Source organism: Microcaecilia unicolor, chromosome 7 (assembly GCF_901765095.1).
Source record: "Microcaecilia unicolor chromosome 7, aMicUni1.1, whole genome shotgun sequence".
Classification (NCBI taxonomy): Eukaryota; Metazoa; Chordata; class Amphibia; order Gymnophiona; family Siphonopidae; genus Microcaecilia; species Microcaecilia unicolor.
The window spans coordinates 284,790,741-284,804,790 of record NC_044037.1 but is presented as its reverse complement, the minus strand read 5'-3'; the positions used below and the strand labels follow the sequence as shown (position 1 = coordinate 284,804,790).

At 45.8% G+C, this 14,050-nt stretch overlaps 1 protein-coding gene across 1 annotated transcript in view; it reads right to left on the bottom strand.

Moving 5' to 3' along the window:
* Positions 1–14,050, bottom strand: part of HSPBAP1 (HSPB1 associated protein 1) — a 150,936-nt gene that overhangs the window by 79,028 nt on the left and 57,858 nt on the right. Inside the window, exon 4 of the mRNA XM_030210164.1 lies at positions 866–1,002. Within this exon, the coding sequence (XP_030066024.1) occupies positions 866–1,002 (137 nt within the window). The remainder of the gene's footprint in view (positions 1–865; positions 1,003–14,050) is intronic.

The following is a 14,050-nucleotide window of genomic DNA, read 5'->3' as shown; positions in this document are numbered from 1 at the left end:
CTCGTGAGACTTCAACTCTCGGTGGCCATTTTGAATCGGCGCCGAGATCAGGAACAGGAAGGATGCATGCAGGGCAGCGCTCTGGGCAGAAAAGAGGGGGCTCTTTCCTGCCTCGAAGAGGTCACTAGACCACCAGGGTAGCAGTAAGGTAAGGGGAGGGGGGTGACCGGGAGGGGGAGTGACGGGGTGTGTGACAGGGGGGAGGGGAAAATGTGACAGGGGGCAGAGCGAGGGTGTGAAAGGGGCAGGGTGGGCGTGAAATAGGGCGGGGCATGTGCCCTCCTTTTGGGGGGACAAAATATGGTAACCCTAACAATGGGGAGCATAGAAGTCTGGAAGCCAGGTTTTGTTGAGCTCAGAGGTGGGATTAGGTCAGGGGAGGTAACAATGCGCGCAGTTCTTCGTTTCCAAAACTACGCATGTTGCTTTTCAGGTTTAAAAAAAGTATCTGCAGGAAAAGCAGGTGTAAATCTCTGTGGGGACTTTTTCCTTAAGTTATTCTTTAAGGGATGTCCATATATACTTTGTCTTTGAGAATTGGTGTTAAATCTGCAGGTACATAAGTATTGCCACACCGGGACAGACCAAAGGTCCATCGAGCCCAGCATCCTGTTTCCAACAGTGGCCAATCCAGGTCACAATTACCTGGCAAGATCCCAAAAAAGTACAAAACATTTTATACTGCTGATCTCAGAAAAAGTGGATTTTCCCCAAGTCCATTTAATAATGGTCTATGGACTTTTCCTTTAGGAAGCCGTCCAAACCTTTTTAAAACTCCGCTAAAGTACCTGTAGGCTTTGTCTTTGATATAAAGGATTAATAACTTTCATAACTACACTCCCAAAATAACATGGGTGTTGGTTACCTTCCTTGCACCTGCATCACTAGGTTGCAACCATAGGAGTCCATGTGACATGGTGTGTTTGCTTCTCTGGTGCCAATCCACAATGTGCTCTCTCGTCCATTTCTTCCAGGGAAACCAAAGTCAGACCACATTACGTCCTGTTGCACAAACAAATGTCATATCAAAAAACATAAGAAAAAAAAATTGAAAGCTGTCTGAATGATCTATGTCAGTAATGTTGCAATGAGCCATGTGAAGGAGTAGGTACCTTATGATGGTTCCAGAATTAAGGTCAGTTTATGACAAGGGTGAATGATGCTCACTCCATGTCCCAGTTGATGCCTGGCAACTTCTCCACACAATGAAAAAATGGTAAGAAGGGCAGGGCACATTCAGTCACAGAGATTAAACTACTCATTCAGGATTTGACAGGGTTAAGTAGATTAGATTACTTGGAGGGGCATAATCGAAAGGGACGCCCAAGTTTTGCTGAGGACGTTCTCGCAAAACGTCCCAATGGAGGGGAGGGGAAACCCGTAATATTGAAACAAGATGGACATCCATCTTTCATTTCAATAATACGGTCGGGGACGCCCAAATCTTGAAATTTAGGTCGTCCTTAGAGATGGCTATCCCTAGACTTGGTCGTTTCTGATTTTCGGCGATAATGGAAACCAAGGACGCCCATCTCAGAAACGACCAAATGCAAGCCCTTTGGTCATGGGAGGAGCCAGCATTCGTAGTGCACTGGTCCCCCTGACATGCCAGGACACCAACCGGGCACCCTAGGGGGCACTGCAGTGGACTTCAGAAATTGCTCCCAGGTACCTAGCTCCCTTACCTTGTGTGCTGAGCCCCCCAAATCCCCCCCAAAACTACTACCCACAACTGTACACCACTACCATAGCCCTAAGGGGTGAAGGGGGGCTCCTACATGTGGGTACAATGGGTTTTGGAGGGCTCACATTTACTACCACAAGTGCAACAGGTGGGGGGTGGGGGGGTGGGGATGAGCCTGGGTCCGCCTGCCTGAAGTGCACTGCACCCACTAAAACCTGCTCCAGGGACCTGCATACTGCTGCGATGGACCTGAGTATGACATTTGAGGCTGGCATAGAGGCTGGCACAAAATTTTGGGCCCTTTTTATTTATTGGATAGGAGGCCTCTGTTCCCAAATAAGCTTATAGTGAGTTCCAAAGGGCGGCCATAATAAAGAAAAATATCATTTGGCAAGTATCTTCAAGCTAGGAATGTGAGATCAGAGGAGTCATACACTGAATGTGTGCCATGGAAATGGAACAGGGGGCAGAGCAAGGTTGTGTGTATGTGCCAAAGGGATGGGGGGAGCAAGAAAGGTTGAGTGTGTGCCAAAGGGATGGGGGGAGAAAGAAAGGTTGAGTGTGTGCCACAAGGATGGGGGGAGGGGCAGAGCAAGTTTGAGTGGGCATGTCATTGGAATGGAAGAGGGGGCAATGAAAGGTTGAGTGTGTGCCATGGGGATGGAAAAGGGGTGGGGGGCAAAGAAAGGTTGAGTGTGTGCCAAGCGGATGAAAGGAGTGGGGGGGGGGGCAAAGAAAGGTTGAGTATGGGATATGGGGATGGAAGGGGGAGCAAAGAAAGGTTGTGTGTGTGCACCATGGGGATGGAAGGGGACAGAGCAAGTTTGAGTGGGTGCCATGGGGATGAAAAGGGTGGGGGGTCAAAGAGTGTGTGCCATGGGGATGGAATGGAGGGGCAAAGAAAGGTTGAGTGTGTGCCATGGGGATGGAAAGGGTGGTGGTGGTGGGGGGGGGGGGGGGGTAAACAGTGTGTGCCATGGGGGTTGAAAGGGGGGGGCAATGAAAGGTTGAGTGTGTGCCATGGGGATGGAATGCAGGGGCAAAGAAAGGTTGAGTGTGTGCCAAGGGGATGAAAGGAGTGGGGGCAAAGAAAGGTTGAGTATGGGACATTGGGATGGAAGGGGGAGCAAAGAAAGGTTGAGTGTGTGCCATGGGGATGGAAAGGGGGGGGGGTAAAGAGTGTGTGCGCCATGGGGATGGAAGGGGGCAGAACAAAGTGAGTTAATGTGCCATGAAGATGGGGAGCAAGCAATTTGGGAGTGTGCCACGGGGATGGAAGGAGAAACAGACGAGCTTCAGAGTGTGCCATAGGGGAAGGTGGGGTGGAGAAATAATGAAAGCCGGGGAGACGAGGAAAAAGAAGTAGAGTTTGTGCCTCAGAAGAAAGGAGAGGTGGGTGTATTGTGTGCAAGGGAAAGACGTTGGGACAGACCAATTTAGGGGTCTTGCTGGGAGTCAGAGGAAGTGAGAACTGCAGCTAAAGTGACAGAGGGAATTGGGGAAGCTAAAGAGGGAAAGACAGTGGTGATTTCAGGCCTGAAAGAAGCTTCAGGCCTTATGATGGGAGAATTCTGCTCAGAACAACCCCCACTACAAATAAACTATGCAGAATTTTAAAATATTGTGTGCAGAATTTTCAATCATTTTTGCATATAATTCAATTTTTCTTTTTAATGTAGAATTCACCCAGGAGCATATTAGCAAACACATAATACATAGGCTGCATTAATATTAAAATATTGCAACAAAAAAAAAAGCAACTTTAAGGATGGAGATTTTGGATATTTGTAGTCTATTTATAAAAGACTCCAACCAACTGAGTGCAGACCAAGGATAAAGCATATTTTGCCTTCTAGAGAATCAAAAGTGCTGCAAAGGGAAAAATGGAAGGAAGGATGACAGGAAGTAATGTCTCTATAGTTAGGAAACAGTGAAGAGGAAAGGCAACTATGGCCAACATTAGCATGGTTTAAGCAGAAAGAAAAGTCCCTTGGAAAGGCTGGGGGCAGCAGGCCAACAAAGGGTCAAGCAGCTGCCAGGTGGAACTTACAGTGGTGGAAATAAGTATTTGATCCCTTGCTGATTTTGTAAGTTTGCCCACTGACAAAGACATGAGCAGCCCATAATTGAAGGGTAGGTTATTGGTAACAGTGAGAGATAGCACATCACAAATTAAATCCGGAAAATCACATTGTGGAAAGTATATGAATTTATTTGCATTCTGCAGAGGGAAATAAGTATTTAATCCCTCTGGCAAACAAGACCTAATACTTGGTGGCAAAACCCTTGTTGGCAAGCACAGCGGTCAGACGTCTTTTGTAGTTGATGATGAGGTTTGCACACATGTCAGGAGGAATTTTGGTCCACTCCTCTTTGCAGATCATCTCTAAATCATTAAGAGTTCTGGGCTGTCGCTTGGCAACTCGCAGCTTCAGCTCCCTCCATAAGTTTTCAATGGGATTAAGGTCTGGTGACTGGCTAGGCCACTCCATGACCCTAATGTGCTTCTTCCTGAGCCACTCCTTTGTTGCCTTGGCTGTATGTTTTGGGTCATTGTCGTGCTGGAAGACCCAGCCACGACCCATTTTTAAGGCCCTGGCGGAGGGAAGGAGGTTGTCACTCAGAATTGTACGGTACATGGCCCCATCCATTCTCCCATTGATGCGGTGAAGTAGTCCTGTGCCCTTAGCAGAGAAACACCCCCAAAACATAACATTTCCACCTCCATGCTTGACAGTGGGGACGGTGTTCTTTGGGTCATAGGCAGCATTTCTCTTCCTCCAAACACGGCGAGTTGAGTTCATGCCAAAGAGCTCAATTTTTGTCTCATCTGACCACAGCACCTTCTCCCAATCACTCTCGGCATCATCCAGGTGTTCACTGGCAAACTTCAGACGGGCCGTCACATGTGCCTTCCGGAGCAGGGGGACCTTGCGGGCACTGCAGGATTGCAATCCGTTATGTCGTAATGTGTTACCAATGGTTTTCGTGGTGACAGTGGTCCCAGCTGCCTTGAGATCATTGACAAGTTCCCCCCTTGTAGTTTAGGCTGATTTCTAACCTTCCTCATGATCAAGGATACCCCACGAGGTGAGATTTTGCGTGGAGCCCCAGATCTTTGTCGATTGACAGTCATTTTGTACTTCTTCCATTTTCTTACTATGGCACCAACAGTTGTCTCCTTCTCGCCCAGCGTCTTACTGATGGTTTTGTAGCCCATTCCAGCCTTGTGCAGGTGTATGATCTTGTCCCTGACATCCTTAGACAGCTCCTTGCTCTTGGCCATTTTGTAGAGGTTAGAGTCTGACTGATTCACTGAGTCTGTGGACAGGTGTCTTTCATACAGGTGACCATTGCCGACAGCTGTCTGTCATGCAGGTAACGAGTTGATTTGGAGCATCTACCTGGTCTGTAGGGGCCAGATCTCTTACTGGTTGGTGGGGGATCAAATACTTATTTCCCTCTGCAGAATGCAAATAAATTCATATACTTTCCACAATGTGATTTTCCGGATTTAATTTGTGATGTGCTATCTCTCACTGTTACCAATAACCTACCCTTCAATTATGGGCTGCTCATGTCTTTGTCAGTGGGCAAACTTACAAAATCAGCAAGGGATCAAATACTTATTTCCACCACTGTATAAGGGGCAGAGATAATATTTAAAGCTTTTCTTTCCCCAAAGATCCCACTACTTAACCATTCCTGCTACCATGAATCCAATTCTATCAAAAAACTGTATAAACACTAACAAATACTAACCCGGCCAATCAGAAAATCTGATGATATAAACACCATAAAGACCATCTAGTCTGCCTAATGTGCTTCCTTTTACAATCCTTTGCAAATAAAGATTTATTGTGCTTAACCCAGGTCTTCATTTTGGCTATATCCATTTGGAGGTCTGCCCTCCTTCTAAACAGCGGAAATGTAGTAAAACAAAAAAACTATATTGGGGCCTGCAGGTTCTGGCAGAAAATCACCACCAACACCAAAACTGGACCAAGGCTTCCCAAACTGTGCATGCCGCACTTGGGGTCGTGGTTGCATTTGGGGTTGCAAACCAGCCCAGAAGTACAAAGGCATGTCATAATTTTATTTATTTGTTGAATTGTACCCCACATTTCCCCACCTATTTGCAGGCTCAATGTGGCCTACTTAGTACCGTCAGAGGCATCTGCCCAGTCGGTGGTTAACAAATACAAAGTTGTATAGTGATCGTATGAGGTTTAAGTGGAGGGTCGGAATGGATGAAGATTGTGTGTTGTCCTGTTCGATCATAGTCATGCTGTGTTGGTAGGTGAAGAGGGTTAATGACAAGCCTTGGTGTGGTAGCAGCCTGAAAAAGACTGGTAATCCTTCCGGCCTTGGTTAGAAGGATGCTAGGCACCATAGAGAGGGGAGTGGACCCTCTCCAGTTAAACTGTGGCCCCGGAGCCAATTTGGGGGGCCCAGGACCCTGTAGCTATGCCACTGGTACGAGGAGAGACTTGCTGACCTGAACACGTATACCATGGAGGAAAGGAGAAACAGGGGTGACATGATACAGACATTCAAATATTTGAAAGGTATTAATCCACAAACAAACCTTTTCTGGAGATGGGAAAGCAGTAGAATTAGAGGACATGAATTGAGGTTGAAGGGGGGCAGACTGAAGAATAATGTCAGGAAGTATTTTTTCACGGCAAGGGTGGTGGATTCATGGAATACCCTCCCCAAGGGAGGTGGCGGAGATGAAAATGGTAACGGAATTCAAAAATGCGTGGGATAAACACAAAGGAATCCTGTTCAGAAGGAATGGATCCACAGAAGTTTAGCGGAGATTGGGTGGCAACACTGGTAATTGGGAAGCAAAACCAGTGCTGGGCAGACTTCTATGGTCTGTGCCCTGATTGTGACTGAATAGATATGGATGGGCTAGAGTGTAAATTTTAAGGGGCTTCGACATTAGCTTCAGAACGTTTAGTACAAGAACAGTGCTGGGCAGACTTCTACGGTCTGTGCCCTGAGAATGACGAGGACAAATCAAACTGGGGTACACATATAAAGTATCACATACCATGTAAAATGAGTTTATCTTGTTGGGCAGACTGGATGGACCATTTACTATGTTACTATATGCTCACAAACGGGATCAGGAATGCCTGAATCCCCTAGTTAAAAATCACCTCAGACACAGGAATTTTAGTTTAACTTGTCTGTCAAGGAAAACAACAGTCCCCATAAATACCCAATACTAATACTCCCTCTAATCTGAGTGGGAGTCCACTAACAGCACTGCTGCCAGTGGGGGGTTGTACTTCAGTATTGAGTTTTCAATCGCTAGGGATAGGCAGGTTCCTTGGAGTCCTGCAGAGCTTCCCTGTCCCTCAGTATTGAAAATGCGATAGTAAAACAGTGCCCCCCACTGGCAAGACTATAGGTGGAGGACTCCTGCTCAGCTTAGACAAGCCAGATGAGCTCTGCGAGGGCGGGACCAGAGCTGAGAGAGAAGGGAAGGCTGAAGCCGAGTCTGCTTGCCTTTCGCTGCTGCCGGGACCGAGCGAGGTAAGATGAGTTTTAAATTCTGGGCGACAGGAAGGCGAGGACGGAGGACTGCTGTGGGAGACGAGGTCGGGCTGGGGTTGGGACTGGCACTCAGAGGAGAGGGGGGGCATAGAACTCAGAGGAGAGGGGGGGTTGTAAAGGGGCAGGTAGTGTTTGGGGCGAGTTACTGGACATGGAGGGGGGAGAAGAGAAATTGCTGGACATGGAGGGGAGGGGAGAGAGGAGAAATCGCTGGACATGGAAGAGAAGGCAGGGGAGAGATGAGACTTGTTGGACATGGATGAAGGGAGGGCAGGGCAGGGCAGGGGAGAGAGCAGAATTCACTGACACGGATGAGAAAGGAGGGTAGGGGCGAGAGGAGAATTGCTGGATATGAATGGAGGAGAGGGCAGGGGGAGAGAGGAGAATGGCTGGATATGAATGGAGGGTGGGGGGGGGGGGGGGGGAGATGGGGCAATGCACCACCTGTAAAAAAAAAAAAAATTCAGCACCCCCAATCATTTTGAAAAGTTGGCTCCTATGGTGCTGGGTGTATTGATACGTGGTTGGGTGGCTCCCGCCATTAAGATACTGTGGATATTTAAATTGATTTATTGAAAGGTTTTCTTTTTGGTATGTGCACACCATGTCTGTAAACTTTTGGCCAGAGCCTAACTAAATATAATGCTACTAGAGGATTGAAGAATGCTATTGCCAGAGAAGTTTTAGGGGAGTTACAATGTTGGAAATATACAAAATCTTTTGAGTTATTAAAATTGATCTTGAGTATTAACAGCTCCCGTCTCCAGTGAAGGATTTATTGCAGGGATCTGCAAGAAGACTGTTTCAGGGTTCAAGGCAAGCGCAAGGTAGCATGTGTTATGCTAAAGCCGTCCAGCAGGAGGTATTCTGAAACAATATGAATTCTACAATTACTTTTTGAAGGTGCCAGGGGTGCAATAAATATGAAATATGATTTAGGATAAAAGCCATTCCTAATCAGTGAACTGGGAAATAAGACTTCTACAATTTTCCAGCAAATGCTAGCTTATTTGCCAACGGTAAGGGAAGACATTAGAAAATAAAATGCATTTAAACAGTACATCACCCAGAGCAGACACAGCATTATCTAGAATTACATTTATTTCTTTTGCAATTCTTAATGGAGTTAATATCTCCCGCTCTGCTACTTTAAAATGTCTCTTTCCTAGTCAGTCTCTCTGCAGGTGTCTTTTTTTCTGATTTATATCTAAAAAAAAAAAAAATGCAGAACAGCTAGATCCTGCTTATGGCTTAGAATAATAGAATCATTACATTTACCCGCACAACTGTAAATGACAAACACTGCAACTTATTTTTCCACAAATAACTTCTAAATGGCTCTATAAATCACTGTAAAACCCTCTGCAGGTGCCTAGCATTCCATTTCCCTTTCAAGACACTTCAGGAAAAGCCAACATGAACCTCAGTGAAAAGAGGGGCACAATCTCAGATCTGAGGAGAGGTGGGACGGGATTTACTTTTACAAAATCCCGTTCCAATGGGCTATACCTTCCAAGGGGTGATTTTCAAACTACTTACTGGGGACAAAGTCACTTTGCCTCATATTTTTCAAAGCAAACGTACACACACCTTCTTTCATTTTGCAATCGAGGATCTCAACCAGTTCTCGGCCTTTGAAACAACATTTCGTATATCAACCAAGGAAATACCTTTAGGTGTATCAAGAATCGGATTATGGAAACTTAGGACAAACCGCCATTTGGGGCACAGGAACTGCAGATTCCAAGAGACTTACTGAGTACTGAGGGGACACTAACCCAGTGATGGACAAAACCATCTGGAAAAAGACCCCCAGCCTAGGTTACTAAGGAAGTAGCGGGTGGAGTTGGGGTAGGCCTACCCCCTGAACTCAAGGAGGGACCTAAACCCAAAGAACCATCAGAAGCAACTAAAGAGTTATGAGCTGTAACATGTTATTCCATTGGGCCTGCAACCCATGGTGTGCTAGTCATATTAGTTGATATTTGAGGTTTTACTTTGGCTCCGCGCTTACACATTATCCTACAAAATAGAAAAAAATGCAGTTTAGCCAGGATAAGACAAACAGAGTCCCGGCTCCTCCTGGGCTCCCAAGGGGTGCGCTGTGCTCCTTTGGGCATGCCCCTTCAGGCATGCCCCTGCGGCTATACGTTGCAGAGGTGGCTGCAACTTATGCAGGAGAGGATAGCTCAATAAGGTGAAGTCAGACTTCATCCTCAGATCTTCCTGGCAGATCAACTCCTCCCAAAACCATGAAACTCACTCTCTGCTCCCCCTTCATGCATAGTCTTTAAGGATATCCTGAAAAACCAGACTGGCTGGAGAGGAGGGAGGAGACCAAAGGACTGGGCTAAGAACCATTATAGCTTAACAGACATATGAAAGGGCAAAACCTCAGAGAATATCTTTCCTCTCACTTTGCAGTTATTTTAAGGCTGTTTACTAAATTGAGTTAACACCATTAATGCATGCGGTTAGTAAATAGGTTCTATTGCATAAAATGGGACCTATGATAAATGACGTGCATTAACGCAGTAGCATCTTTCAGTAAATAAAGTCCTTAAAGGGGAGGTTATCAGTGTGGGCCACCGTTACGATGGGTTATTTTACTGTTAATCTGGGTTATTAGTAACTAGGTCTCATTGCATAAAATGGGATTTATACTAAAACTAGTAAAAAAAAAGGCCTGTTTCTGACAAAAATGAAACAGGTGCTAGCAAGGTTTTCCTCGGCTCCCCTGCAGCCACCCATGTCCAGCGACCCTCCTCTCTCCCCTGCCCCCCCTGCAGCCACCCATGTCCAGCGACCCTACTCTCTCCCCTGCCCCCCCCTCCAGCCACCCATGTCCAGCGACCCTCCTCTGGACATGGATCAGCTGTGAGGCATGTTTTTTTTTCCCCCGGGTTCTGAAGTTGACATCATAATGGCTACAGTGATGTCAGCCTGATCTAGGGAATCTAGCAGACCAACTCGGAATGAGCCATGGTCCCAGGCAGCAAGTCAGAACGCTGGAGGTGAGAATTATTATATAGGATAGCACAAATTATTTTAAAACAACCTGTCTTAACTGTAGCCCATGTTGATAACTACGCCCCCCCCCCCCCCCCCGAGTTTCTTGTTATCACCTTCCAAATTATGCTGGTCTCCATTGCAGAAAGAGCTCCAGTTATCCCTAAGGGGCCCTTTTACAAAGTGGCGGTAGAGCTACCGCTGCTTTGCCGCGTGCCAAAACGGGACTACCGCCGGGCTAGTAGTTCTCACTCCTAGCACATGCCATTTCCGTCACTACAAAAATATTTTCTATTTTTGCAGCGCCGGGGCTTACTCAATTACCGCTGGGTTAGCACGGGAGGCCTTAACGTCATCTAAATAGAGAGCAGTAAGGGCTCCCCCTGGAAAGGGTCATGCACTGATCCCTGTGATTAGCGCATGGCCATTTCCTGTTTAAAAAAAAAAACAAAAAACAGTCTTTTACCCGCTGCAGAAAAGGGGGCTTGGCACATGTCAAAAACACACAGTGACACTACTGCAGGCCCCCTTTTACTACAGCTTGGAAAAAGGGGCCGTAAGAATCTGCTCCTGGAATCTATTTAACAGGTTAGTTGAGGCTTGATGGATGGGTTGGGAAGCAATGTTCTAGTGTACAGGTGGATACTGGAGGCCTCTGAAGAGGTCATTGTTCACAGATTTACTGCAATTTTTATTCTTTTTTCGTATTTCATATAAGTGTCAAATTTAAGGCATATCCATGAAGACAAATAAACAGCCTTTTTCTCTTAAAAAGAAATGAGGTTTTTAAAATTCTTTTACAGATAGACAAAAAAGTAGAATTAGTCAACTGAAATATGTATCCTTGAAGCAACTGAATGCAGACAATACACTCATCACCAATATGATTTTTTTTAAAAAATGATCTACTAGCCAAATCTCTCTCTTTATTATATATCTATATATATACACATATACATATATTTATTTTTTTACTTATTTTATTGCATTTGTATCCCACATTTTCCCACCTATTTGCGGGCTCAGTGTGGCTTACAATACGTTGTGAATAATAGAAATACAATTGGTCATAATACGATTAGGGGTACATTGTGAAGAGTTGTGGGAAGACAAAGTCAAAGTCAAAATATCATCTAGGAATAGAAACAATGGAATGTGACAATGGGGAAATGATAGGGCGATAGGACAATAACGAAAGGATATTAGGGTGTAACAGTTTTATCTGTGAGTGTGGTTTTAAGTGTGGTGAAAGTATGGGGAAGAGAATTCAGAAGAGAGTGAATTGGTGCTTTTCTATAGTGTGTGTGAATTCATATGTTTTGGTCCTTGCAGTAGATGTTCTCGAAGAGATGAGTCTTCAGTAGTTTGCGGAAGTCGGTTAGTTCGTAGATCGTTTTCAGGTTGCATGGTAGTGTGTTCCAGAATTGTGTATACACACACACTCCTCAATCTCTGATTGGCATGCAATTAAAGATTTTGGGGCCCTTTAACGAAGCTGTGCTCAAAAGTGTCTGGCGATGTTGTAGCGCATGGATTTTCTGCACGCAGTGGCTACTTTGAGCACAGCAGTCAAATGGCCGAAATTGTCTACCGTATTTTTCGGACTATAAGACGCACCTAGGTTTTAGAGGAGGGAAATAGTAAAAAAAAAATTTGCTTTTTCCCTCCTCTAAAACCTAGGTGCTCCGGTGCGTCTTGTCCGAATCCATCCCTCCAAGTTCGGGATCGCCCTCAGGGTTACCTCCTCCCCATCCCCGGCCCTGTCACCACCTCTCCCCTTACTCACGCGATCTTCCCTGGTGGTCTAGTGACGTCGGGGCAGGAAAGAGTCCCCTCTTTCCTGCCCAGCGCGCTGCTCTCCATCCTCCTGTATGCATTGCTGCCTGACGGTCTCGGCGAGATTCAAAATGGCAGCCGAGAATTGACGTCTCAGCGGCCATTTTGAATCTCGCCGAGACCGTCAGGCTGCATACAGGAGGATGGAGAGCAGCGCGCTGGGCAGGAAAGAGCCCCCTCTTTCCTGCCCCGACGTCACTAGACCACCAGGGAAGATCGCGTCAGTAAGGGGAGAAGTGGTGACAGGGCCGGGGGGAGGGCGATCCCGAACTCGGAGGGAGGGAGGGAGGGCGGGCGGCCTGCCAGCCAGCCAAATCTCTACCTTCGGACTATAAGACGCACCCCCCATTTTCCTCCCAAATTTGGGGGGAAAAAAGTGCGTCTTATAGTCCGAAAAATACGGTAATTCCCTGCAATGGCCATGCACTAATTTCCCAATTAGCATGTGGCATTACTAGTCACTAAGGGCTCTGGTACTACACCCGTGTTAATCAAGCAGTGCACACTACCCAATTAGCGCTGAGCATGCCTACTCTTTGCCCATAGCCACACCTCCCGCATCAAAAAAGAAAAACTATTTTTTAGTGTGGGATTAGCGCGTGCTGATCAGCACATTACTGCAGGACGCCTCAGCACATCCCACGGCAGGGCTTTTTGGCGTACAGTAGTTACACACTAGAGCCTACAGTGGCTTAGTAAAAGGGCCCCTTCGTTTGGTATCTAACGCCACAAAAAAAAATTAACATTTCAACCTGTTGCTGAAAGTATTACAAAATTCTAGGGACTTTTTATACATTCTTGATGGGAATGCCAGTTCATACAACAATTTTTGGTAATAGTATGGAGAACAATTAAAACTATTATAGGCGAAACTGCCTTTATGGACCTTAAGTTTTCCTTCTGGGGATTTGCCAAGTCATGTCGGACCTCCTCAGAGAATTTAACTTGAACTTGCCATTTATTGTTAGCTGCTACGTGATGTATAGCTAGGATTCTCGAAATGGGATACATTCTCTTCAAGAGCTGAATAAATTCAGAAAATCTGGGAAGTGGTTCAGATATAAAACTTATTAATTTTGATATTAAAAGGGAAAAATGACAATTTCTATAAAGTATAGAATTCCTTTCAGAAACTTAGGGGGGCCCTTTTACTAAGCCGCGCTAAAGAGTGGCCTGCGCTATTTTTAGCGTGTGGGTTTCCTATGTGCTGAGGCCACTTTTAGTGCATATGTAAAATGGCTGCAATTTCTTTTTTTTTTCACTAATGGCCAATTGGCAATTTCTCAATTAGCTCAAGAGCCCTTACCGCCACCTATTTTTACTAGGCAGTAAGGGTTCCCATATTAAATGACGACACACGATGATTTGTTGATTAGCGCAGGACACGTCTACTCTCCTTCCCTAAACATGCAGCACCTTTTAGCATGCAGTAAGCACACGTTAGTGCTTACTGCCACTTAAATTTTGAAATAAAGTTTTAGATTGAGGAGCTGATTTTGCAGTATTGGAATTTTCTTGACTGAAATGGATTGAAACCTGGAAAAGAAGCCCCATGTAAAGTTGAAGCTCTTGGTGTGGCTTGTTTTGCCAGCAGGATTTATCTCTATCATCTTTATACCTGGACTTCGTGGATTACATAAGAATAGACATATTGGGCTAGACCGATGGTCCATCTAGCCCTGTATTCTGCTTCCAACAGTGGCCAATCCAGGTCACAAGTACCTGGCAGAATCCCAAATAGTACTTAGCAAGATTGGGTGATGTCCCATCCGTGTTCTCTTTCCTGCTGCCAAGCTACATGCCAACTAACACTACATGCAGGTGTGTGGGAAAACAAAACCGTTTGGATCAGTCATCTAATTACAGTGCATGGAATGATGGCAGGAATCAGCTCCTTTCTGAGAAACTGCTTAGGAATATGGTTGGATGCTAACTCTGAGTATAGTTCTTGGG